Here is a 27000-nt window from a genome sequence, read left to right as displayed (position 1 = left end):
GAAGGAAGATGGGGCAATCTACTTCCGTAGTGATACTGCCTCGGAAACCCAAGGAGGGGTCGCTATGAGTCAGGTCTGACTCGATGGCACATAACAACAACAACAACGAATTTTTAAGAATAGTATAGTAGGAACTGAGGACAATATATGTTTTATAAGGTAAAGTTTTGCTATGCAAATTAAAAGTATTAACAAATTTTGAAGAAATACAAATAAAGGGAACAACATATAACGAAACTATTTCACATTGTATGAAAGTCATAACTGACCACTGCATATATATTTAATTAATATACATCAGGCAAATGTGAAGGCTGTAGAAATGACAAATTAAAAAAAAATTTATTGTGATTTGGGTGTAAATTTAAAAAGCAGATTCATTTTACTCTTTCATCTTTACTTACAGCATAAATGGCAAATGTTTTGTTACATATGTAGTTACCACAATTAAAAAAACCCCATACATATATATAGCTTAAAAAAAAAAACAAACAAGTCAGGTCAAATAAGGATTTCTACTTAATAATTCACATTACTGTAAGCACATACATGAAAGAATAATTTTTTTTTCTATTAAAATTAAAAGTAAACCTTTCTATTTATACTAATCACTCAATTAGGTAAGCCTTTTCTGTTTTGCTTACTTGTAAGATTTTACCATAAAAAGTTAAATGTGAATGGTCCTTGTAAAAAAGAAGCCCAGTTATGTTAAAAGCTAAGTTTTCCAATGGGAACTAAGAGAAAATGAACACTAGAGAATTTTCATTGCAATAGCATTGGGTGGTCTTTTTGTCCAAATAATTGGGTCATTTTAATCTCTAAGAACTAGGAAATTATGATGTACTGCAAATAAACAATTATCTCTTGAACTTCACAAGGCACTTCAGGTATGACAGTGTCCTAAACTGTGGAATTTAACACTAAATATGAATATATTTTATTACAAAATAATGCTACAAACATAATTATTAAACTACCAAATATTTTGTGGTAAATTTATGTTCCCTAAGAATTATATACTTATTGTCATAGAATTTTCCATTTTTGGCTTTGCTTCTCAATAAGATCATTATTGTTGTTGTTGTTATTGTTATGTGCCGTTGAGTCGGCCCCGACTCATTAGAGAGGTCTATCTAGCTTTAAAAGGGTGGTGTAGTGCCTAAGGCATTTATTTGACTGCTAACCAGAAGGCTGGCAGTTCAAACCCATCAGACAAGCCTCGGAAGCAAGATCTGGCACTCTACTTCATAGAGGTGCCGCCTTGGAAACCCAAGAAGTGGTTGCTATAAGTCGAATGCTCAACACCTGTGACTTTGGTTTGGTTATCTAGCTTTAAAAGTCTTTTTTCTGCAGCACTATCCTGAATGCTGATTATAAAAAGTTTTTTATAAAAAGGACAAAAAGTTCCTGGGTTACAAACTTAAGACTTAATAAAATGCTTGAGCTACATGCAGGTTTGCAAAGAAAATGTTCACACACCCTTAATTATAAGGGCACTGATGGAGCCAATATATAGTGTATATATTAATCCTTAGATTACAACTCTTAATCCAGGTATTAAAGAGTTTACATGTCCTACAATAGTTTGGTCTTCAGTATATAAACTGGTTAAAGAATACCTATTACCAATGAAAATGTACTAACCTCTTGCTTAAATGCTATGGATATAGACAGTAAAAGAAATATTAAGCTATTTTATGATATCCAGTTGCTCCATTAACTCAATTGTACTGTGATTGTTTTTGAGATTCTTCTCCAAGCTGAAACATGTCAGGCTTGCTCTTCAAGGCTTTCAAGTTAGGACTTATATTAAAAACCAGTGCCAAGCAAGAAGTTACAGAAAGCTTTCATAGAAATGATTATGGGACTTTAAGCTGATTGTAAATACCTTCCTCATCAGCACATCAATAGTAAAACCAAAAGTTTTCATTGGGTTTATAAAAATATATTTTCTGTTCTAATTTCATTTTTGACCTGTTGGTTAATTGAAAGTATGCTTTATATTTCAAATATATGGGTTTATTAAAGCTATTTTTTAAAAATTGATTTCTAGATTAATTGCACTATGGGCAGAGAACAGAATTTCAACTCTCTGAAACCTGTTGAAAATTTACTTTAGTATCTAGAATATTGTCATTTTTTGTACAGAAATTGATTCTGAAACTGTTCAGTGCAATATTTTATGAAGTCAAAATTGTTAATTTAGTCTTAACACCTTACTGATCTTTCATTCAGCATATTCCACCAATTATGAAGAGTTAGTACTATCATCATGAATTCATGAATTTTCATATATTTGATATGTTTCAATTATTTTCAGATATTTATTATTTTTTTAAAATCTTGTAAAAATGCTCCACTATCTCCAATATTTAGTGTTATGAACATATCTGATGATAGGTAACTTTACTTTGAAATTCAAAAGTACTATCAGGACATATCTAGGGGTGGATCTCATTCCATTCATCTTCCCTGGGACTCGTGAGCCCTTTTAATCTAAAGACCAAAGTCTTTCTCTAGCTTATATAAATTTTCTTCTAATTCTTTGATAAATGCTTTCTCTAGATCTGGTCTCCTCTCAATAATCTCTATTATAGATACAGTAAATCTCCTGACTCTTTCATTTTTCCTCCCACAATTTAAATCTCTTTCTCTCTTCACCTTGAATTCTAAAGATAATTTTTCAAGTTTGTCTTCTAATTTGATGTTTTGCAATATACTATAGACTGTTTATAATTTTAAAATTTGAAAGTTACATTGTTCATATCCAAGAGCTCTTTCTTACTCTCAAATAATTTATTTATACCAAGTTGTTTTTTTTTTTTTGAAAATTTTATAACCTACACAATCTACTTCTGTAGTGATATTGCCTCAGAAACCCAAGGAAGGGTTCCTATGAGTCGGTTCGACTCGACGGCACATAACAACAATAACAACACACAAAAGTTGCAAGCACAGCCATTAACATTCTGCCTCAGATCATTATTTTGCTGATCACTTACCCTTGTTCCATTTATTATTGTAATGTTGAATTGTACTAAGAATATTAGAAGGTTTTTAAAAACAGGTTTTTTTTTTTTGCTTTTGTGGTAAGTTCATTTTACAGGAGGTCATTTGCGGTGATGACTAAGACTGGTCCTCTTTTTTTCACCAGTTTTTTTCTAAAAAATTTAAGTAGGCCCAGTTTATACTAGTAGAACCCCAAGTAAATGCCTCCTTATATTTACTTAAATGCCTCCTTATATTTTGCACCCTAGTTGTCTCTCTTGCCTCACCCTAGACCTGGCCTTGTTGTGAACTCTATTAAGAGTCTTTCCATTTTTGTTTCTTATTCTTACAGAGTGAAGTTCATCTCGTACTGGGAATTGAAAAGCGTTCCGTCATAACTCATGTGAATCTGTACAAACACTCTTAGTTGAGTTCTTCTTCCTCATACAATAAAAGGTAAGCTCATCAGTTTCCTTTACATTTATCATCAATGTTGTTGTTGTTATGTGCCATCGGGTCGGCCCGACTCATAGCGACCCCTCCTTGGGTTTCCGAGGCAGTATCATTACAGAAGTAGATTGCCCTATCTTCCTTTCTAGGAGTGGCTGGTGGGTTTGAACTGCCAGCCTTCTGGTTAGCAGTCAAGTGCCTTAGGCACTATGCTACCAGAGCTCCTTTATCATCAAAAGTATACCCTAAAATGATCCTTTCAATATGTAGCAATAACACTCATTTTTGCCCTTTGTTGCTAACCGCTTGGCCTTTACCTAGCTAGCATTTAGCAAATAAGCCAAGCTTGTGAGCCATTCTTTATCATTAAAGTACACAAGTAATTTATTTACCTTATTAGAGTTCTTTTCCTATGTGGGGGCATTTTTGCTCCATAAGGAAAAATGGCAATTTAATCCTCAGTTGGAAAACTGTGACAGTCACCTTAATTTGGTTACTCCAGAACATACTGATATGAAAGAACAACTTTGCAAAATCACATTTAATTACTCTACAAATTAGTTTTAAAAAGGCAAGCATTTTAATGCTTTATTTTTTAAAACAAAATTTCTCATTTTTACCACCCCCACTGCATACGCTATATGCATATACAAATCTGTCCTGGAAGAAGTGCAGCCAGAATGCTCCTTGGAAGTGAGAATGGCCAGACTTCATCTCACCTTCTTTGGTCATGTTGTCAGAAGGGACCATTCTCTGAAGAAGGATGTCATGCTTGGTAAAGTGGAGAGTCAGCGAAAAAGGAGAAGGCCCTCAATGAAAAGGGGAAGGACTTCAATGAGATTGACACAGTGGCTGCAGCAATGGGCTCAAGTATAGCAGGGATCGTGAGGCTGGCACAGGACTGGGCAGTATATTGTCCTGTTGTACATAAGGTCACTATGAGTTGGAGATGACTCAATGGCACATAACAACAATAACAACAACATTGTGTACACTGAGAAAAATCAAGAGGCAAACTCTTAGAGGCGATGCCATAGTTGCTGGTTCTTTCAGTTTGCAAAGGTCTTTAAGTGAGTTATTCCTGTAGCACATCTGTCTGTTAGATTTGCCCCACATGTTGAGTAGGGCCAGGTAGGGTGAGGCAAGGTGGTGTCTAGAGCGCAACATTTCAGGAGGCATTTACCCTTAGTGTCATGTAAATGCAGAGTCCACACTTATACTAAACTGAGAGTGCATGCTTTTTAAAATGTTGAGGCTTAGGACCCCCTCTGTCTCATCCTCATTCAGGCCCTGCAGTGTATATATTCAAATATGTTTTAGAACTGGTATGACTTATGTGATAGTTATGTTGTGTGTCAACATGGCTGGGCCTAGTTGAGTGGCTGGGCAGCTGGTAGTAGTTATTCCCCATGATGAGACTGACAATCAACTCCATGGTGGGATCTACCACAAGCAGCTGAGTAGCTGCCTTTGGGATGTGGTATGCTTCCTGTATATAAGGAGAAGCCTTGGGAAGGGTCTCTAGCCTATGGCACTCTTGGACCCTGCATATAGCCATGTCACTGTTCAGCAGCCTGCTATGCTCTGCCAACCTTGGGACTTACAATGGACTTAATAGCCTGCCGTGTGGTTTGGTAACAGCAGGACCGTGCCTTTTTACTTGTCAACCTTGGGTTTGTCAGCCTCATCAGCCAGCAGCTGTCTGAGTGAAGAAATGTCTCTAGCTCCAGTGGGCCAGGAGCAGGAGGCAGAGCTGTACCCCAAGGTTGAGGGGCTTTCACCCAGCCCCTAGAGCATGGCACTTCGAACTTAGACTTAAAGCCTCCAAACTGTGAGAGAATAAACTCCTGTTTGTTAAGGCCATCCCATTTGTGGTATATTCTTGTCAGAGTAGCACTAGGTAACCAGAACAACCTATATAAAAACAAACAATCAAACAACAACAACGACAACAACAAAACTGCCCTCAAGTCTAGTCCAACTCACAGTGACCTTACAGGACAGAATAAAACTGCGCTATAGGGTTTCCAAGGCTGTAATCTCTACAGATCTTTTGCATGTGAAAGCTGGACAATGAGTAAGGAAGACCTAAGAAGAGTTGATGGTTTTGAATTGTGGTGTTGGTGAAAATGCTGAAAGTACCATGGACTGCCAGAAGAATGAACAACTCTGTACTGGAAGAAGGACAGCTGAAATGCTCCTTGAAAACGAGAATGGCCAGACTTCATCACACCTACTCTGGTCATGCTGTCAGAAGGAACCACCCTCTGGAGAAGGATATCATCCTTGGTAAAGTGAAGGGTCAGTGAAAAAGGGGAAGACCCTCAACTAAATGGATTGATACAGTGGCTGCAACACTGGGCTAGGGTATAGCAAGGATTGTGAGGATGATGCACGACCAGGCAGTGTTTTATTCTGTTTTATGTAGGGTCACAATGAGTCAGACCTGACTTGATAGCACCTAATAACAACACAACAATCTTTATAGAAGCAGATTGCCTCAACTATCTCCTGTGGAGCAGCTGGTGGGTTTGAACTGCCGACCTATTGGTTAGACCTTTAGGTTGGCAGTTGAACACTTAACTATTCTGTTACCACACACACACACACACACACACACTCACTCACTCACTGCTGTCGAGTTAGATCCGACTCATAGCGACTTCTCCTTGGGTTTCCAAGGCAGTATTACTATGGAAGTAGATTGACCCATCTTCTTTCTAAGGAGTGGCTGGTGGGTTTGAACTGCCAGCCTTCTGGTTAGCAGTCAACCAGGGATCCTTATATCACCTGTACTCCCTCCCCAATAAAAATTATATATATCAATTTCCTCACCAGTAATTCTATGCTCAGAAAATAAACATATCTAGTTTGGCATCATTATATAAATGTGGTGAGCTTATCTTGAAGGAATACTATTCAACTTTTGATAGCTTGGGGTTTTTTTTGGGGGGGGGCACTCTTTTGTACTATTTCTAGACTTCTTATGCTCAGTTGCAAAATATTCTGATGCTTTCCCTTAAAAATTTGCATGATTGGCTTTTAAATGTCATTTTAAAATGACTGTTCCAAGTAGGTATTATTCAGCTTTTCTTATAGAAGAGATATAAAGATTTAGGCTTACTTACATCACCTCAATAAAATTCACATTTTAAATAAGGATCTATGGTAAAGGCTGCTAACTGCCCCCTAATATCTATTTTACCCTTCTTTCTTAGTAATGTTGTTAGTCGTCGTGGAGGAAGCCTGACTCATGCCAACCTCAAGCATAATGGGATGAAACGCTGCCAAGTCTTGCATCATACCCCGGATTTGTTGTGGACTGTACTGCTGTCATCCACAGGATTTTCACTGGCTGATTTTGGAAGTAGACTGACAGGTCTTACTTCCTAGTCTGTCTTAGTCTGGAAGCTCTGCTGAAACCTGTTCAGCATCACAGCAACATGCAAACCTCCACTGACAGATGAGTGGTGGCTATTCATTGGCTGGGAATCAAACCTGATTTTTCCACATGGAGCTCTAGAATTAGACCACTGAATGCTTACAACTCTTGATTTCTAGCTGGGTAACATAGTCTTCAAGAATAAAGATTCATTTTGTAGCCTCTTTTGCTAGCGGTCAGATGTGGTTATAATTTGTTCCTTCCTTCTTCCTGCTGATTAGAATGGGGCATATTGGCCATGGCTCCCGCAGCTATCTTGGACCATGGGGTGGAAGTCTACGCTGAGGATGGTGGAGCAGTAAAACACTGGTGGAGCAGTGTCAACATTGGACCTCTAATGTTTTAAACAAAGAAATAAATTTCTCTTTTATTTAGCCATTATTTGAGGCTTTCTATTGCTCACAGATGATCCTAACTGCAACTGAAATTCCATTAGTTAAGACTCATTTGGGTAACAGGATCTTAAAAAGCAATTCAAGGAAAGACCACACACATATTAAGAAAAAGTAGTTGACTCAATCTAATTTCTTCTCAACCTTTTGTTAAGATCAGCTATACTAAGAGAAGGGTGGCTTTGTAAGAAAGAGATAGGAAATTCTAAAACATAAACTGCTTTTGCAGGGAGAAAATAGGGCTCAATGAATTATCATGATAAAGGTTAAGGCAGATAGAAGGCATTCCAGAGAGAAACAGATACATCGAGGCTGAGTCCTATTTGTCCCTGAGGTCCTTTGTATCCTCTGACTAGGATTCTGCAATACATCTTTGTGTCTTTATAACTAGCTTTATTTTGCTTAAGAAAAAATTTCAACCAAACAGTTTGCTTCTATTATTCATAGCCAAAAGAATAATAAACAGAAGAGCTGCCGATACATACAGTAGCATCCCATTTATCTAGCATTATTGAAGAAAAGGGTATTCCAATAAGTAAATTTTATAAGTAACTTAAGCATACCTTTTTTAAGTATCAAACCCTTTACAAATTTTAATGAAAATGTTTCAATACTTTTCTAAATAGAATACTATATACTAAATATAATATGATTCTTTCATATAGACTCAAAGTTGTAAAAAAAAAAAATCAATTATTTTATGAAGTTTTAACATTTAAAAGTCTTCAGAAACTTCTGAAATATAGGTTTATTCCTGTAATGCACAAGCCCCATATTGCTGTGCCTTTACAATTATTGTTTCGTCTTCTTTCTCTGTGGCCATTTATCATTTTTATGATTGTCAGTACGTCACTGATTCCAATCTACTGCCTTATCTCATACATAATTGTGTAGTAAAAGTGGTTTCCAACCTTTTTTTTTTTTTTTAATTTGGCAGTGGTCCACTTTTTTTCAAATGAAATCTTACAGGAGCTCCAATACAGAAAACAAACGTATGTGGATATGCACTATGGAAATAGAACAGGGGTCTAACGCTCTGCTGCTAAGCTTCCACATGTGGTGCTGGTGTCTAGGACAGAACACAAAGGAAGCTGATGGAACCCCACGGCACAACCAAACAGTTTAATACTGCTGGTCTGCCCTAAGAGTAACTTGCTCTATTCTGAGGGATCCTGTTTTTTTTTTTAAGTAAATTTTAGCTTGTATGTAAAAGAAACCCTGGTGGTACAGTGGTTAACTGCTCTGCTGCTAACTGAAAAGATCAGTGGTTTGAATTCATCAGCCACTCTGAGGGAGGATGATGTACAATCTGTCTCTGTAAAGATTACAGCTTTGGACCCCCTATGGGGCAGTTCTACTCTGTCCTATAGGGTTGCTATGAGTTGGAATCAACTCAACAGCACCACGTTTTATCTTGTATATATGATTTACCGAAGATAACAAAAAGCAGGTCCATGATCTTCTTACCCAATAACCTCTATTAATATATTGTTGTTGTTGTTGTTATGTGCCTTCGAGTCAGCCCTGACTCATAGCGACCCCTCCTTGGGTTTCCGAGGCAGTATCACTACGGAAGCAGGATTGCCCAACCTTCCTTCCGAGGAGTGGCTGGTGGGTTTGAACCGCCAGCCTTCTGGTTAGCAGTCAAGTGCCTTAGCCACTATGCTACCAGAGCTCCCATTAATATATTAGAATGAATAAAAATAAAACCTGTATAATGTTCAAAATTTCACACAATATAGAAAGGTAAAAAGTAAAAGGAAATGCCTTCTTCAACGTTTTGCCTACCTTCCATCCTACCAAGACTTTCTCCTCAAAGGCAACCACTATTATTAAGTTATGTGTGATTCTTTCCACAATGTATATGAATGTGTATATGCACATATGTATATATATATATGTACATGAATGCACACAACAGGCCTGGTGGGGACCTGTTATACCACAGATATATGCTGTATGCATGTATATACAAGTTTGTACAAAGTTTTTAAAATAAAACTTTATACCTACAAACCAACTAAAACCCACTGCTGTTGAGTTGATACTGACTCAAACAGTGACCCTACAGGACAGAGAACTGTCTCATAGGGTTTCTAAGGCTATAAATCTTTATGGAAGCAGATTGCCACATCTTTCTCTCACATGGAGTGGCTGGTGGGTTTGAACCACCCACTTTTCAGTTAACAGCTAGCTCTTTAAACAATGTGCCACCAGGGCTCCTTATACATACAAATAGGATCCTATTTACTTTGTTACATACTTTTATTTTTCATTTGATAATGTACCAACAGTGGCTAACAATGACTGTCCTTAATTTGAATTGTAGTGCATGGGAAAAAGCACAAACATAAACATATGTTTTATTAAGGAAAAAAAAAATCCTACCTTAGGAGAAGTTGAAAGATCTCTTCCTCCAGAAGCAACTGTGTCTTCATTTACTCCTCCTATTTTTGTTGAGATGACTGGTGGGGCTGGAGCCTTTCTTTTCACTCTCCTTTCAGTTTCTAGTTCTTGAATTGGATTTACCAAATTATTTGGAGGAGGAGTTGATTTAGGTTCATAAAAAGGATTTGACCTAAGTAAAAGAAGAATTATTATTATAGGTGTCCCTAAAAATAGTTTTCTTCCTGACTAAAATAATAAGTTCATATAAAAAATTAGAAAATGATAAAAGAAAAACCCCAATTATTGATAACCTACAATTCAGAAACAATCACTGTTAATCTTCTGGTCCATTTCTACCCAGATGAAAAGAAAATTTTCCCCTTCTGAAAAGTTTTTTAAAAAAATTTTGGAACATAAAGTCTAATTTAGATCCTTTGTATAGACAGCCTTAGAGAATGTTTATAATAATGGTAAGTCCTATATATTCTCCATGCTCCACCCACCACTTGTCTGTCAGTTTGTCATACTCTAGTGGCTTGCATGTTGCTGTGATGCTGGAAGCTATGCCTCCAGTATTTCAAATATTAGCAGGGTCACCCATGGTGGACAGGTTTCAGCAGACTTTCCAGACTAAGACAGACTGGGAAGAAGGACCTGGTGATCCACTTCTGAAAAAAATGGCCAGTGAAAACCATATGAATAGCCGTGGAACACTGTCTGATACAGTGCCAGGAGATGAGATCCTCAGGTTGGAAGGCACTGAACATATGACTGGAAAAAAGCTACCTTGTTAAGAGTAGAGTCAACCTTAATGACCTTAAAGCTTTTAGAATCTTCATTTGCTGATGTGGCACAACTCAAAATGAGAAGAAACAGCTGCAAACACCTATTAATAACTGGAATGTGGAATGTATAAAGCATGAAAAAATGAAATGGAACACATAAAGATTGATAGCCTCCTGGGCATTAGTGAGCTAAATGAAAAAAACTGAAGAAGGATGGTGTAATATCCACCATTAAAAAGAAATTTTAAGATCTATCCTGAAGTACGACACTGTCTGTGATAAGATAATATCTATGCATTTACAACAAAGACCAGTTAAAACAACTATTTAAATTTATATATCAACCACTAATATGAAAGATGAAGAAACTGAAGATTTTTAACAACTTTTGCAGTCTGAAACTGATCAAACATGCAATCAAGATGCATTGATAATTACTAGTGATCGCAATGCAAAAGATGGAAACAAAGAAGGGCCAGTAGTTGGAAAATATGGCCTTGTGATAGAAATAATGCTGGAGATCAATGATAGAATTTTATAAGACCAAAAAATTATTCACTATAAATACCTTCCGTTCAACAACATAAGTGGCAACTATAAATGTAGACCTCACTGGATGAAATAAACAGGAATCAGAGAGACTACATGTATGGAAAAAGATAATGGGAAGCTTAGTCAGAACAAAAGCTTAATCAGAATAAAGCCAGGGGCTGACTGTGAAAGAGACCATCAATTGCTCATGTAAGTTGAAGTTGAAGCTGAAGAAAATTAAAACAAGTCCATTAGATCCAAAGCAGAACCTTGAGTATAACCTACCTGAATTTAGAGACCACTTTAAGAATAAGTTTGATGCACTCAACACTAATGACCAGAGGAGTTGTAGGAGGACATCAGGACATCATATACGAAGAAAGAAAAGAAAAAGATGGTTGTCAGAAAAGACTCTGAAACTTGCTCTTAAACGTAGAGTAGTTAAAATGAATGGAAGAAATGATGAAGTAAAAGAACTGAATAGAAGAATTCAAAGGGTGGCTCAAGAAGACAAAGTATTACAATGAAATGTGCAAAGATTTGAAGCTAGACAACCAAAAGGGAAGGACACACTAAGCATTTCTCCAGCTGAAAGAACTGACAAAAAAAAAAAAAAAAAAAAATCAAGCCTTGAGTTGTAATACTGAAGGACTCTACAGGCAAAATAGTGAACGATACAGGGAGAATCAAAAGAAGATGGAAAGAACATACAAAGTCACTGTACCACAAAGAATTGGTCACCATTCAATCATTTCAGGAGGCAGCATATGATCAAGGACCAATGGTGTTAAAGGAAGAAGTCCAAGCTGCATTGAAAACATTGGTGTAAAAAAGGCTCCATGAATTGATGGAATACTAATTGTTTCAACAAACATACAATGTTGGAAATGTCCACTTGTCTACGGCAAGAAAGTTGGAAGACAGCTAGCTACCTGGCCAACTGACTGGAAAAGTTTCATATTTGTGCCTATTCCTAACAGAAGTGATCAACAGAATGGGAAAATTATCCAACAATATCATTAATACCATACCCAAGTAAAATTCTACTGAAGATAATTCAAAAACGGTTGCAGCAATACACTGACAGGAAACTGCCAGAAATTCAAGCCAGATGGAGAAGAGGACACTGTATGAGGATTATCATTGCTGATGTCAGATGGACCTTAGCTGAAAGGAAAGAATACCAGAAAGGCATTTACCTGTTTTACTGACTGTGCAACAGCATTCAATTGTGTGGATCACAAAAAATTATGGATAACATTGCAAAGAATGGGAATTCCAGAATACTCAATTGTGCTCCTACGTAAAGAAACTGTACATAGGCCAACAAGGAGTCATTCAAACAGAACAAGGGGATACTGGTGTGGTTTAAAATTAGGAATCATGCAAATCAGAGATGTATCCCCTCACAACACTTATTCAACCTGTGTGCTGATCAAATAACCCAAGAAGCTGGACTATATGAAGAACACCACCACGTCAGGATTGGAGAAAGACTCATTAACCACCTGTGATAAGCAGATACAACCTTGCTTACTGAAAGTAAAGATGACTTGAAGCACTTACTGATGAAGATCAAAGTCGATAGCCTTCAGTATGGATTACGCACTGAAGAAAACCAAAATCCTCACAACCGGACCAATAAGCAACATCGTGATAAATGAAGAAAAACTGAAGTAGTCAAGGATTTCATTTTACTTAGATCCACAATTAATGCGCATGGAAGCAGCAGCCAAGAAATGAAACAATATAGCACACTGGAGAAATCTGCTGCAAAAGACCCCTTTAAGTGTTAAAAAGCAAAGATGTCACCTTGAGGACTAATGTGTACCTGACTCAAGCCATGGTAATTTCAATCGCCTGATAGGGATGTGAAAGCTGGACAATGAATAAGGAAGATAAGAATTGATGCCTTTGAATTATGGTATTGGCAAAGAATATTGAATATATCATGGATTACCATAAGAACAAACAAATATGTCTTGGAAGAAGTATAGCCAGAATGATACTTAGAAGTGAGGATGGTAGGACTTTGTCTCTTCTACTTTGGGTATATTATTAGAAGGGACCAGTGTCTAGAGAAGGACATCATGCTTGGTAAAGAAGAGGGTCAATAAAAAAGAGAAAGACCCTCAACAAGATGGACTGACATAGTGGCTGCAACAGTGGACTCAAACATTGCAACAACCATGAGGATCGCCCAAGACTGGGCACTGTTTCATTCTGTTGTACACAGGGTTGCTATTTAGTTGGAACTGACTCAATGGAACCTAACAACAACATATATTCTCCACACCCAAGGAAAAAAGATGTAAAAATGCCAATGTTTTCTTTAAAAAAACAAAAACAAAAAACTCCCTCCCCAAACAAATTTTTCTTGAATTCTATTCCTTCCTTTGGGTTAAATTCACCTCTTACTATATGGAGCATCTTTTAGTAGTTCATTCAGTGAGGTTCTGTCACTAGTAAATTCTCCCAGGCTCTGAAAATGCCTTATTTCAATCTCATTCTTAAGTGACAGTGCAGCTGGGTAGAGAATTCTAGTTGTTAGTTATTTCAGCATGTTGATGGTATTAGCCACTGTCTTCTAGCTTCCACTGTTATGTTCAAAAGTTCACTGTAAATCTAATATTGCTCCTGTATTGGTTATCTTCTCTCTCTGGCTGCTGTTAAGATCTTCACATTTCTGGTTTGTATGATGTGTTTCAGTGTGGATTTCTTCGATTTTTATATTGTTTCTGACTCCTTGTATTTCCTGAGTCTAAAGATCTATGTGTTTCATCAGTTCTGAAAAATTGTCAGCCGTTATCTCTTTGATAGCCTGTTATCTATTCTACTCTTCTTTACAAAATCTTGTCAGATACACATTGAAGTTTCTACCTGTCATATTTCCTAACCTCTACTTCCTATTTTTACAAATCATTATTCCTTCTGTGCTATAGTCTGGATAACTCCTTCATATTTATGATCCAGTTCACCTTTTCTCTTTATTTGTAAGCTTAATCTAGTGTTCAATGCTCCATGAATTTTTAATTTAAATATGGTTATTTCTGTTGTGTGTCTGTGTGCATAATTTCTCAGATACAGAGCTTTGAGTTTTTTAAACATTACTTTATAGGTTCTATTTGATATATCAATTATTTGAAGTTCTTGCATGTATTGCTATGCTGTTTCTTTTGTCTTCTGACTCTTTTCTCTGGGTAAATTGTTTCCTTGTGTGTTTTGTAATTCAAGACTATAATTCAGGGTTTACTCTGAGGAACTTATATATGGTCCTAACTGGGAGTGCCTCTCTTAAAAGCATTTTATGCTTGCATTTACCAAGTACTTTAGGAACCACTTTGCATGTTACTTTTTTGGTTCAAGGATTTCCAGACCATCCTGCCAACATGAGCTCAAAGGGCAGGCCTATGCTTATAAATTCTCAGTGAAGACTTTTTTTTTCTTACCTAGCCTCTAGGCAAAGGCACAAAAGTTTCCTTGTTAATTTCTTTTATGGGTAGATGAGCATTTTTTTTCTACACCCTTGCATAAAGATATAGCCCTTCTAAAGTCTTTGAGTTGCCTTGCTATAATGGTTCCAAAAACAAACCAAATTCACTGCCATTGAGTTGATTCTGACTCACAGTGAGCTCCTCTGGGTTTCCAAGGAGGTAATCTCTATGGAAGTAGATTGTCCAGTCTTCCTTCCACGGAGTGGCTGGTGGGTTTGAATTGCCAACCTTCTGGTTAGCAGTCAAATGCCTTAGGCACTACGCCACCAGAGCTCCTTCCTACTAACACTTAATGACCTATATTTTCCTCTACTGTAGAATTTTCCACATTGTATTTTTTTGCTAATTTGTCTTCTCCAGACTGTGAGGTCTTTGGGATTAGAAGTATCTTATTTATCAGTAGACATAAACAGAATACGTTTATCAGTTAGTTAAAACAAGTATATGGTGTTTCCGCATTTTACTTTTAAATAGAGTGTAAAAAGTCTTTCAAAAATTCTGTCAAACATTTAAGTCATTCTCCCTGATAACCAAACTAAACCAAACTCACTGCCACTGAGTTGATTCCAACTCACAGCGAACCCCAATGGGTTTCTAAGGCTGTAAATCTTTACGGAAGCAGACAGTCTGCCTCATCTTTCTTCCATGGAGTGGCTAGTGGGTTTGAACCACCAAGCTTTTGATTAACAGCCAAATGCCTCAGCCACAACTCCACCATAGTTCCTTTCCTCCTTGATAGTCACTCAAGAATTACTGACTATTCTTGTTCATCTTACAGCAAAACAGACTTTGAAAAAAAAGTCTGTAATATTATTTTCAATATATAATAAAACATACCTATAAAAATAACCAAATTTCTTCCAAGTTGTTAGAAATAGAAATCGCATAGATGAACTATGTAATATAGAGTATATCAGAGAAATAATATGCAAAACCACCTTAAAAGTAAAATAAGAGAGGGCTCTCATGTCAAAATATGAGCATAATTTGATTATAGACAAAAATATATCCAAAAAATAAGTGTCAATCACACAGGGAATTGGTCTATTTTTTTTCTCATATATCATGATGTTATTCATTGGTCCATGTTCTGGTTACGTAGTGCCACTCTGACAAGAATATACCACAAATGGGATGGCTTGTACAAACAGGAGTTTATTCTTACGATTTGGAGGCTTTAAGTCCAAGTTCAAAGTGTCAGGCTCTAGGGGTTGGGTGAAAGCCCCTCAACCTTGGGGGTACAGCTCTGCCTCCTGATGCCGGCCCACTAGAGCTCAAGGCTTTTCTTCACTCAGACAGCTGCTGGCTGCTGAGACAAGCCCAAGGTTGATAAGTAAAAAGGCACAGTCCCGATGTCACCAAACCACACAGCAGGCCATTAACTCAAGCCCATTGTAAGTCCCAAGGTTGGTAGAGAACGGCAGGCTGCTGCTGAACAACCACATGGCTACATGTGGGGTCCAAGCATGCCAGACGCTGGAGACCATTCCCAAAGCTGCTTCGTATATATGGGAAGCACACCACATACCCAAAGCAACTACTCAGCTGCTCCAATAGATTCTACCATGGAGTTAATTACCAATATCACCATGGGAAATAACTACATTCAGCTGCCCAGCCATTCAACCAGGCCCAGTCAAGTTGAGACACAAACGTAACCACTACAGTCCAGTTGTGAGGATTTTCATTTTCTTTAGGTTAAAACTAAATTCCCTACTTTTTAAGAGTGAACAGGATACAATTCCATTCATATGAAATGTACAGAATAGTCAAATACACACAGACAGAATGTAGATTAGTTGCTATCAGGAGAGGAGTGAAGGGAAATTAGGATTACTTGGTAACAGGTACAGAGTTTCTTTCTGGGATGATGGAAATGTTCTGGAATTAGTACTAATGGCTGCACAATACAGTGAGTATACTAAACACCACTCAAGTGTATATTTTCAAATGGTGAATTCTATGTTATATGATGTATATATCAATAAAAAAATTTATTAAAGGAAGGTTTAGTAGGAATTGTGTCTGACATCTGTCCCATACATATAAGTATGCATGAATGTCTATCCCTTCCTTACAATGACTTAAATTTAAAGCATAAAGTTATATGATTGCTGACTAATACATTTAAAAATACTTAAAGTATTTTAAATAAAGAAGAAATATTTAAGGAATTAACATAGTTTCCACATTTTGCTGATCATCTATGATTTAAACAATTGTTTTCAGAGCTTTCCATATCAGTTGAGTAAACACGCTTATTTTTATCCTTGTACTATATATACTTGAACTAATAGATTAGTTAAATCATTAACTCATTATGAGTTGAAATTCATCAGCAGTATTAAGGAAGTAGAAAATTGGACAGAATCATTTTAAATGACATAATTCATTGTTTAGAAAATATCCAGGAAAAGAATTAGGTAAAGAAAAACCAAAGATGATTATGAATAGGATTAACAAAAAATTATACTGAAAAATAATACAATACGAAGCAAAGTTATAGTTGAAACTGCAGTCTTTTCCTCTTACTTTGAAAATCTAGGTTTCTTTTGAAAAACAATGCAAATTTATTAAAGCGACAATGGGGAGATTCTTTAAAAAAGATTTACTGACAGGTTTCCTTGAGGAACTAATCTACATGCCAGAAATTATTTTATGCTGGGCCTCATAAGTCAATTCATAAATATTCTGAGGAAATATTATTGCTTTATCGGTTTCCATTTATGCTACATAAACTGGAATGGTTGAATTAACACCCAAATATTAAAAAAAAAAAAAAAAAACTGAGAAACCTATGCAGTTGCTAAGTGTTAAAGACTCGTGCTAAAAACACTGGAGGGTGTATCCTTTCTCTTGGTGCTGACTGATGCACTAAGGCACTGAAGGTTGTTACACACATCAAAGGAGTCACCACTATTTATCCGTGATAGTTTTATGTTAGAGGATGCAGGAAGAATTTGGCAATGGAAGATGAATCATATAGGGTTTTCACTTGATGAAAGGTCATAAGTTTATTATTGAAATAAGAACAAATTTTAAAAGATTTCTGCTATTGAAGTTGAAGCACACATTTTTGGAGAAAAAAGATGAGAAATACCAAACAAGTAATTAATACAAACAGAGTACTTCTCAGACTCACACATTATCTGATGTACAATCTTTAGAATGTGTGTCTGCATTGCTACAAAAAAAGCTGGAGTGTTTATAGGCTCCCTATGGTAACCTCAGAAGACTGAGGAAGTTCAAATTACTCTTTACTCAAGGGAAACTTGTAAAGACTATGACTTTCATACAGAAAAAAAGAATGGTCAAAAGGAAACACCCAATGATTCTTTAGTTTTCATTAAGATCTTTTAGATGTCTCTTTAATTTGTTAATAGAAGAGTGCAGGGTGTGTATGTATTGTGTAATACTCACGCATCTTGGAATGACTGAATGTTAGTACTTAAAGTTTGCATTTACATTCAAACAATCTAGGTGTGTGGCTATTACTCAGCACTTACACCACCCATGAGAAATTTTATTTTGATCACACAATAGCTATTTCAAAGAAAACAAATATAATAACTTTAGAAAGAACCGAGCCAATTTTTCAGCTCCTGCTTAGTTACCAATTAGTATTGAGATCTCAACCTGGCTTTGCAATTTGAAATTTGATTACTGTGATATAATTCAAAGTACTTGTAGGTTATAACTTTCTTTTTAGCTTTTATCCAAATCCAAACATGTCCATGGAAGCATGTAGCACGTGAGTCATTAGATATGTGTTGTAAAATGGGAAAATGTTGACAAATGGAGTTCCAGAGCGTTAGAAAACAAGTCAGCTCCCTTTCAACTCTTTCAAACAAAAGTCTTTCAAATATTCGAAGTAGGTCATTATAGTTCCCTTAAATCATTTCTTTTCTAAGTCATACAATTCTTATGCCTTCAATCACTGCCCCTTTGATGTGGTTTCTGAACCCACTTTGTTTGCTGCTGTACTATGTTAATACTGAATCATCAATGCCCCTTGTAATGTGCAGCACCTAGAAGAAACATAGTGTTCCAAATTGTTGTTGTTGTTGTTGTTATTTGCCATTGATTCGGACCCGACTTATAGTGACCCCTCCTAGGGTTTCCAAGGCAGTATCACTACGGAAGTAGATTTCCCAACCTTCCTTCCAAGGAGTGGCTGGTGGGTTTGAACCACCAGCCTTCTGGTGAGCAGTCAAGTGCCTTAGCCACGATGCTGCCAGAGCTCCAAGTGTTCAAAATAGGAACTGGCCAATGGACAGTAGAGAGATTACATTTCTCCCATCACAAAGAATACCCAACTTCATGCATCAAAGGAGCCCTTTTATTATTCCTTTCTCAATACACTATCCCATATCTTGAAAGATTTTTCTACTGAACTGTGATTTCCACTCTATGTAATTCATTTTGTTGAGTGTACACACAGCAAAACATATACCAATTCAACAGTTTCTACATGCACAATTTAGTACCATGGATTATTCTTTGAGTTGTGCAACCATTCTCACCTCCCTTTTCTGAGTTGTTCCTTACCCATTAACATATTAATATATGTTAATATATATTAATATGTCACTGCCCCCCTAAGTTTCCTACCTAATCTTTCTAGTTGCTCTTGTCAATTTGATTCCATATAGATAGTTCTTAAAAGAGCATAATACTCAAGGCAGACCTTTTTTATTAGTTAATAGCTCAGTTATAAGGTAACTGCAGGGTAGATTCTTGATGCAAGATTTCAATATTATCTCAGAAATATCTTCAGGGGTTCATTCACCTTCCATGACACCAAAATGTCTGGAGTCCATGAGAATTTGAAACTCTGTCCTACATTTTCCTTCTTTTGATCAGGATTCTTTTATGGAATCTTTGATCAGCATATTCAATAATGGTAGCTGGGCACCATATAGTTCTGGTCTCATGGCAAAGGAGGCAGTTGTTCATGGAGGCAATTATCTACACATTCCATATCCTCTTCTTATTCCTGACTCCCCTTCTTCCTCTGTTGTTCCAGGTGAATAGAGAACAATTGTTATACTTGGATGGCTGCTTGCAAGCTTTAAGACCCCAGGCAACACACAATGAAACAGAGGCACTAAATACGTTATTAGGCCGATTAATTGGGACGTCTCATGAAACTAGTAGCGTAGTGGCTATGGCACTTGACTGCTAACCAGAAGGCTGGCGGTTCAAACCCACCAGCCACTCCTCGGAAGGAAGGTTGGGCATTACTACTTCAGTAGTGATACTGCCTCGGAAACCCAAGGAGGAGTCGCTATGAGTCGGGGCCGACTCGACGGCACATAACAACAACAACAACATGAAACTATGCCCCTAAACTTCTAAACCAAGGAATCAAATCCCATGAGTTGTTTGGTTGTACATAAGTAGACTCACCAGCTACTTTTTTTTCTTTTCTCACTGTTGTTACTATATCTATCATGTTATAACTTTTATCAATTCAACTTTTTATAGGTTGAAAGCAATTAGAATAGTTGGCTGTAAACCCTAACCTTAATCAATGCAATTTTTCTATCACCGTTAGCCCTCTTTTCACCCTCTCTCCTGCCCCTGGTAACTACTAGCAAAATTTAACTTTTGTTCATTTGCCTTTTCCTGTCTTTTTATGTAAGTTGTTGTTGTTGTTGTTGTTTGCCGTCGAGTTGACCCCGACTCATAGCGACCCCTCCTTGGGTTTCCGAGGCAGTATCACTACGGAAGTAGGATTGCCCAACCTTCCTTCCGAGGAGTGGCTGGTGGGTTTGAACCGCCAGCCGTCTGGTTAGCAGGCAAGTGTCTTAGCCACTATGCTACCAGAGCTCCCCTTTTATGTAAGTTAGGTCATACAATATTTTCCTTTTGTGATTGGCTTATTTCACTCAGCATATTGTCTCCAAGAACCATCCATACTGTAGCATGCTGAGCTGCATTTTAGAAGGAATGATTGTTTTCCTAAGATATAAATATGTTAATACACTTAAGTTCACATAATTCCATGGAAAGCAAAGAACTACATAGCTTCACTATAAGTAAACATGTGAATGATTATGCTTCAGTTTTCAAAAAATTATAATCACTTTATAGATATTCCTACACTAATTATTTTCATCAGAGACCTTGCCCCAAAATTCCAGGCTAAGAATCACTCATGTGACACAATATTTCCATTAGTATAAAGATGGCTGTTACTTAAAAATACAGAAAACAAAAAACAGCTTTATTTAGGTATATACACCCACTCCTCACTTATCAACATGGTTAGGTCCCAAATCACGTCCTGAGGCAAAACATCAGCAGTATATGAAAAGGAGGATGACTACATCATTACATCACTGCCAAACCACTGAGAATCATGGCCCAGTCAAGTTGACATATAACCTTAACCATCACAGCCAGCATGACTCTCAGCTCACATCTGGGTGTCTGTTATTGTCAGACACACACTGTTAATGCACAAAATAGTCAGACAGTAGTTTTTTTTTTTTTTTTAAACTACTGTTTTATATGTGAAATTTTGGATAACAAGAGAATCATTAAGTAAGGAGTAGGTGTACAAGTATGAAACTATCACCAAGATTAAGGCAATAAACACTTCCATCCCCCCCCAAAAAAAGTTTCCTTGTGCCCCTTTTTAATTCATCTCTTCCCTCACTACTGATCTTAGGCAACCACCTACCTGCTTTGTGTCATCATAGATTAGTATGTATTTTCTAGAGTATGGTTTCATACGGGAGCTCTGGTAGCATAGTGGCTAAGACACTTGCCTGCTAACCAGATGGCTGGAGGTTCAAACCCACCAGCCACTCCTCGGAAGGAAGGTTGGACAATCCTACTTCCGTAGTGATACTGCCTCGGAAACCCAAGGAGGGGTCGCTATGAGTCGGGGCCGACTCGATGGCACATAACAACAACAACAACAACATGGTTTCATACAGTAGGTAGTTTGCTTTTGGTCTGGCTTCTTTTACTCATCATAACTTTTAGATTCATTCATGTAGTTATTTGTACCAATAGTCTGTTTCTTTTTATGACCAAGTAGTATTTCACTGTATGGATATACCACAGTTTTTTATATCCATTTGCCTGCTGACAGACATTTAGGTTATTTTCCTTTGGGGGCTATTATGTGCTGTAAGAATATTTATGTACAAGTCTCTTTGTAGACATATGCTTTCATTTTCCTGAGTGAATATCACAGAATGGAAAGGCCAGATCAAATGCTAAATGTATGTTTAACTTTTTAAAAAACCGCCAAACTGTTTTCTAAAGTGATTGTACTAGTTACAGCTCTGTGAGTTCTAGGAGAGCTCCAGTGACTCCACATCCTTGACAGTACTTGGTATAGTCAGCCTTTCAATTTAAAATGAAGTGGGTATATAGTGGTACCTTACTGTGCTTTTAATTACATTTTCTTGATGACTAATGATGGTGATCATTTTTTCACGTGCTTATTGTCCATTTGTGTACCTTCTTTTGGGAAATGTCCTTTTCAAATAATTTTCTCCTTTAAAAAAACAGTGTGTCTGCCTTATTAGTAAGTTAAACCAAAAGCCAAACTCACTGATGTCAAGTCGGATCTGACTCATAGTGACCCCTCCTTGGGTTTCTGAGGCGGTATCACTACAGAAGTAGATTGCCCAACCTTTCTTCTGAGGAGTGGCTGTTGGATTTGAACCGCCAGCCTTCGGGTTAGCAGTCAAATGCCTTAGGCACTACGCCACCGGAGTGCCCAGTAAATTGAAAGAGTTCTTTATATACTCTGGATAAAAATCTTTTGTCAGATATGTGCTTTGCAAATAAATTGTATCTGTGGCTTGCGTTTTCATTTTCATAGCGATGTTTTGAAGAAAAAAACATTTTCAATACTGAGGAAGACCAACGTTTTTTCCTTTGATACTTTGTGCTTTTGATGTCCTACTTAAGATATCTTTACCTAACCCAAGATCACTAAGATTTTCCCTATGCTTTCTTCTAAAAGTTTCAATGTGTTAGAGTTTTTACTTTTAGGTGTATGATCCATTTTAGTTCAATTTTGTATGTGGTGTTATAATTTTGTTTGTATGCTGTAGTTTTTGTTGGGTTTTCTGTTTTGCTTATTTATTTACTTTTTCATATGAATGTTTAATTTTTCCAGCAACATTTGTTGAAAAGGTTTCATGTTTTCCTTGATAGCTTTGTGGAAAACCAACTGACAATATGGGTGTCGATCTATTTCTGGACTCTCTATTCTCTTCTATTCACCAAATACCTATCTTTAAGTTAATACCATGTGTTGGTTAATGAGTCTTGAAATCAGGTAATGTAAATCCTTCAACTTTATTTTAAAAAATGTTTTGGCTATTTTAGGTCCTTTGCATTTCCAAATGAATATGGAAATTAGCTTATCAATTTCAACAAAAAAGCATTCTGGAATTTTTATTAGGATAGTATTGAATCTATAAATCAGTTAGAGAAGTAAAATATATTCATCCATAGTGATATAATATCTTTTTACCGATTTAAGTTTGAGTTTTTCTTAACAATGTTTCTAAGCATACAGATGTTGCATATCTTGCTCTAATTTATCTCTGAGGTATTTTTTTGATGCTATATTAAATAATATTTCTAAAATGTCTGTTTCTGATTGCTCATTGCTAGTATACAGAAATATAATTGAACTTGTACATTGATATAGTATATGCAACTTGCTTAATTTACTTTTTAGTCCTAGTAGCTGTTTTGGGGAGCTCTGGTAGCATAATGCCTAAGGCACTTGACTGCTAACCAGAAGGCTGGCGGTTCAAACCCACCAGCCACTCCTCAGAAGGAAGATGGGGCAATCGACTTCCGTAGTGATACTGCCTCAGAAACCCAAGGTGGGGTCACTATGAGTCGGGTTCGACTTGACGGCACACAACTAGCTGTTTTGGAGATTTCTTATGACCATCATGTCATCTGTGAAAAGAGTTTATCTTCAAGTAACATTACGTGTAAGATCTCAGCCTTTACGTTACTTTTGTCATAAATTTTAGTTCTACTTCTGTTACAAAGCCCAGAATATGTTATTATTTTAGCTTTAAACAGTCGATTATATTTTAAACAGATTCTTAAAAACAAGACCAGAAGTATTTTATATTTCATGGCATATATGCCATTTCCTAGCAATTTCCTTCTGCCAGAAGGACTTACTTTAAACATTTTTTTTGAGGAGCAAATCTCATAATGATGAATTCTCTCAGCTTTTACATGTCTGTAAAAGGTCTGTCACTTTGTTCTTTTTTGGGGTGGCTGGGAATGTATGTATGTGTAAGATATATAGATATATATATAGATATATATATATATATAAACAGTTTTTATTTTTCCTTTCAGTACTTTGAAAATATCACCCCACAGTCTTTTGGCTTGAATTGTTTTTCTTGAGAATCTTATTGTGGTTTTCTTCATGTTTCCTGTGCTTTGGGTTTATTCAGCTTCTTGAATCTGTGGGTTTATAGTTTTCTAAAATTTGTAAAACTTTTGGCAATATTTCTTCTATCTATACTTTTTCTATCCCCCCTAAAACTCTCTCTACTCCTTCTTAGACTCCAATTACACATATGTTAGGGGTCTTAAATTGTCTTACATCTCACAGATTATCTGTTCATTTCTTTCTTTTTCTTTTTTTAAAAAATATTATTTGTGTTTTCTGTGAAAATCTACACAGCAGATTAGGTTCCCATTTGGCAATTCCTATAGAAATTGTTCAGTAGCATTAGCTACACTGTTCACAATGTGTCAATATTCTCTTTATTTTTGATGGGTCAATTGTAATTATTTTCCCCCACTTTAGAAACAGTTTGTGTTTAGATCATGAGATTTAACATGACTTGCAAAGAGGTGCCACTCAATCTGGGGAAAAAAACATACCCATGTTTATATAGAAGCTAGAAGGATGAGCAATTGCCCAAGAGACAGTCAACCAAACTGCAAAATGTCTTTGTAAACAAATCCAGGTTATGCTAATTGTATATTATGCACTGACGGAAACAAAGCACCAAGTTTTAGGTCTTGGTAAACCGTAATTTACCAATTGGAAAAAAAGATATACAACTTAGAATGGATTTGAGACTAACTGTGCCATAAGCAGATTTTCTTCAAGTCGCTTAACAAAATCTTAAAAGCAAGTAACAGTAAAATAAATGTTTTGGAATAGGACAAGCAGTACAAAAAATAAAATAAAATTGTACACAAGTACCTAGATAATATACCCAAATGCAATAGTGCAACTTTAAGTACATATTGTTGACTGTCCATGGCCCATGCCAAGTTACAACATCACACTTCAAAACAACATGCTCACAGTTCCTAAAGAAACTACTTTTTGAAAAAGATATAACTTAGAAGTTCCTTTATTTGACCAACATTATCTAAGTTTACGTGTGAGAGGGGTTCAGATACATCTCGAGTAAGCCACATGCAACATATTACTTATCAATTTTCTAAAATAAGGTTTCAGGACAATGACTATAAGATAAGCAGGGCTTCAAACTGGTTCAGCCATGGCCGACAGAAACAAGGGTAGCAGTGCTCTGCTCAAAGATGGTGGCTTACCCACATTCAAAGCAGCGCAGTTGGCCACTATCTTTTTTTCAAATAGTGAAAAAGCTATTTTTAAACTCTGCAATCTGCTCTTTAGTCAGCTGGTGAACAATGCTGACTATTACTAGAAGCCAAGTTCTACTGGTTTCCAAGATGTGATCACACAACCATCACCTGGCTAGCTCCATTTGGACCCTCAACATTCTCTATCTCTTTTTTTTAATGCATTTTATTGAAATATAATTTATGTACAGTGAAATACACAAAACTAAAGTAACAAGGCTCAATGCATTTTTTTTTTTTTTGCAGTGTTCCCTCCCCTCCCACCCCTGGCAACCAACAAAGAAAGTTTCCCTCCATATATAATCTTTTCCTTGACCCTCCACAACAACAAACCAATACTGTATTTGTCCTTTGGTGATTGATTTATGTCACTCAGCATAATGTCCTCCAAGTTCATCCATATTATGCGGTGTTTTGTAGACTCTACATTATTGTTTAGTGCTGCATAGCGTTCCATTATGTGTATTTACCATAGTTTGGTCATCCACTCTTCTGCTATAAATCTTAGAGTTAAGTCCCTTGCCAGATATGTAACTATCAGCAAATATGAATTTGTTGTTGTCATTTTGTTATGTACTTTTTCATGGTGTTGATTTCTTTGTTCCATATAATTTTCTGTTGAGCCCGTTTTGTTTATGAATTGTGTTATCACTTCATTCATTGCTTTTGTTCTAGTATTTGCTGAATATTTATGCTGGTTCTCTTTTTTGATGTGAAGGTTTATGATTTTTCTTTGAGGTTACCCTGTGATTTATAGTTTTCTTCCCAAGTTTAGAACAGTCTGTTCTATCTTGTAGTTGTCTTTACATCCCTACCATCTAGAAGTTCTGTAATGACACAGCTTTTTCCCCTCTTTTTGGTTTGAAGTTGTCCTCATTTGTCAATTGATGTCTCTGGTTCCCTGTTTACAATCTTGTAGGCTTATTTACTTTGGATACTTCCATAGCTGGGTTGGCTTCTGGGTTATATCATCATGTTTGTTAATGGTCAGTTGTTGTTGACTGTTGTTGGTTCCCTGTCCAAAGGACTTCCTTTAGCATCTCTTGTAAGGTTAGTCTGGTTTTAATAAATTCCCTTATTTTCTGCTTATCTGGAAATGTCCTAATTTCACCATCATATTTGACAGACAATTTTGCTGGGTACATAATTCTTGGTTGGAAATTTTTCTCTTTCAGGATTTTATATATACCATCTCATTGTCTTCTTGCCTACATGGTTTCTGTTGCAAAACCCGAGCTTAGTCTTATTGGTTGCCGCTTGTAGGTAACTTTTTGTTTTTCCCATGCTGCTATCATGATTCTTTCTTTGTCTTTGGTTTTGGTAAGTTTGATGATGATATGTCTGGGTGATTTTCTTTTGGGGTCTATCCTGTTTGGGATTCACTGGACTTCTTGAATGGATATATTCTCATCTTTCATCATACCAGGAAAATTCTCTTCCAACAAATCTTCGACACTTTTCTCTGTGGTTTTATTTGTCTCTTCCTGTTCTGGAATTCCATTACACATAGGTTATTCCTTTTGATGGTATCCCACATGAACCTTAGGCTTTCTTCATTGTGTTTTGATCTTTTTTCCAACTGATCCCTTTCCAAAGAAGTGTTCAGGTATTTGCCTTCAATCTCATCAATTCTGTCTTCCATTGATTCAATTCTGCTCCTTTGCCCATTCAATGTCTTACCTATTTCTGAAAATTTAGTATTAATCTTCTGATTTCTGTGTGTAGATTTTGTATCATTTCTAATTTTTCATTTATTTTGTCATTTTGTTCTTGTATTGTCTTTTGAAATTGTTCTAGGGTTTTCTCTGTGTTTTCCTTGATATGTCTCTCAATTCATTGATGATACCTAAATATAATTCTTTTGAATTCCTTATCAGGGAGTTCCAATGCTGCAT

The 27000-nt window shown here is 36.5% G+C and overlaps 1 protein-coding gene across 1 annotated transcript in view; it reads right to left on the bottom strand.

Moving 5' to 3' along the window:
- EHBP1 (EH domain binding protein 1) overlaps positions 1 to 27000 on the bottom strand; it is a 612350-nt gene that overhangs the window by 195439 nt on the left and 389911 nt on the right. Inside the window, exon 10 of the mRNA XM_007938033.2 lies at positions 9661 to 9850. Within this exon, the coding sequence (XP_007936224.1) occupies positions 9661 to 9850 (190 nt within the window). The remainder of the gene's footprint in view (positions 1 to 9660; positions 9851 to 27000) is intronic.

Source organism: Orycteropus afer, unplaced genomic scaffold (genome assembly GCF_000298275.1).
Source record: "Orycteropus afer afer isolate SDZICR_OR568_19922 unplaced genomic scaffold, OryAfe1.0 scaffold00046, whole genome shotgun sequence".
NCBI lineage: Eukaryota > Metazoa > Chordata > Mammalia > Tubulidentata > Orycteropodidae > Orycteropus > Orycteropus afer.
Note: the sequence above shows the minus strand (reverse complement) of the source record. Positions and strands in the feature narration are given on the sequence as shown.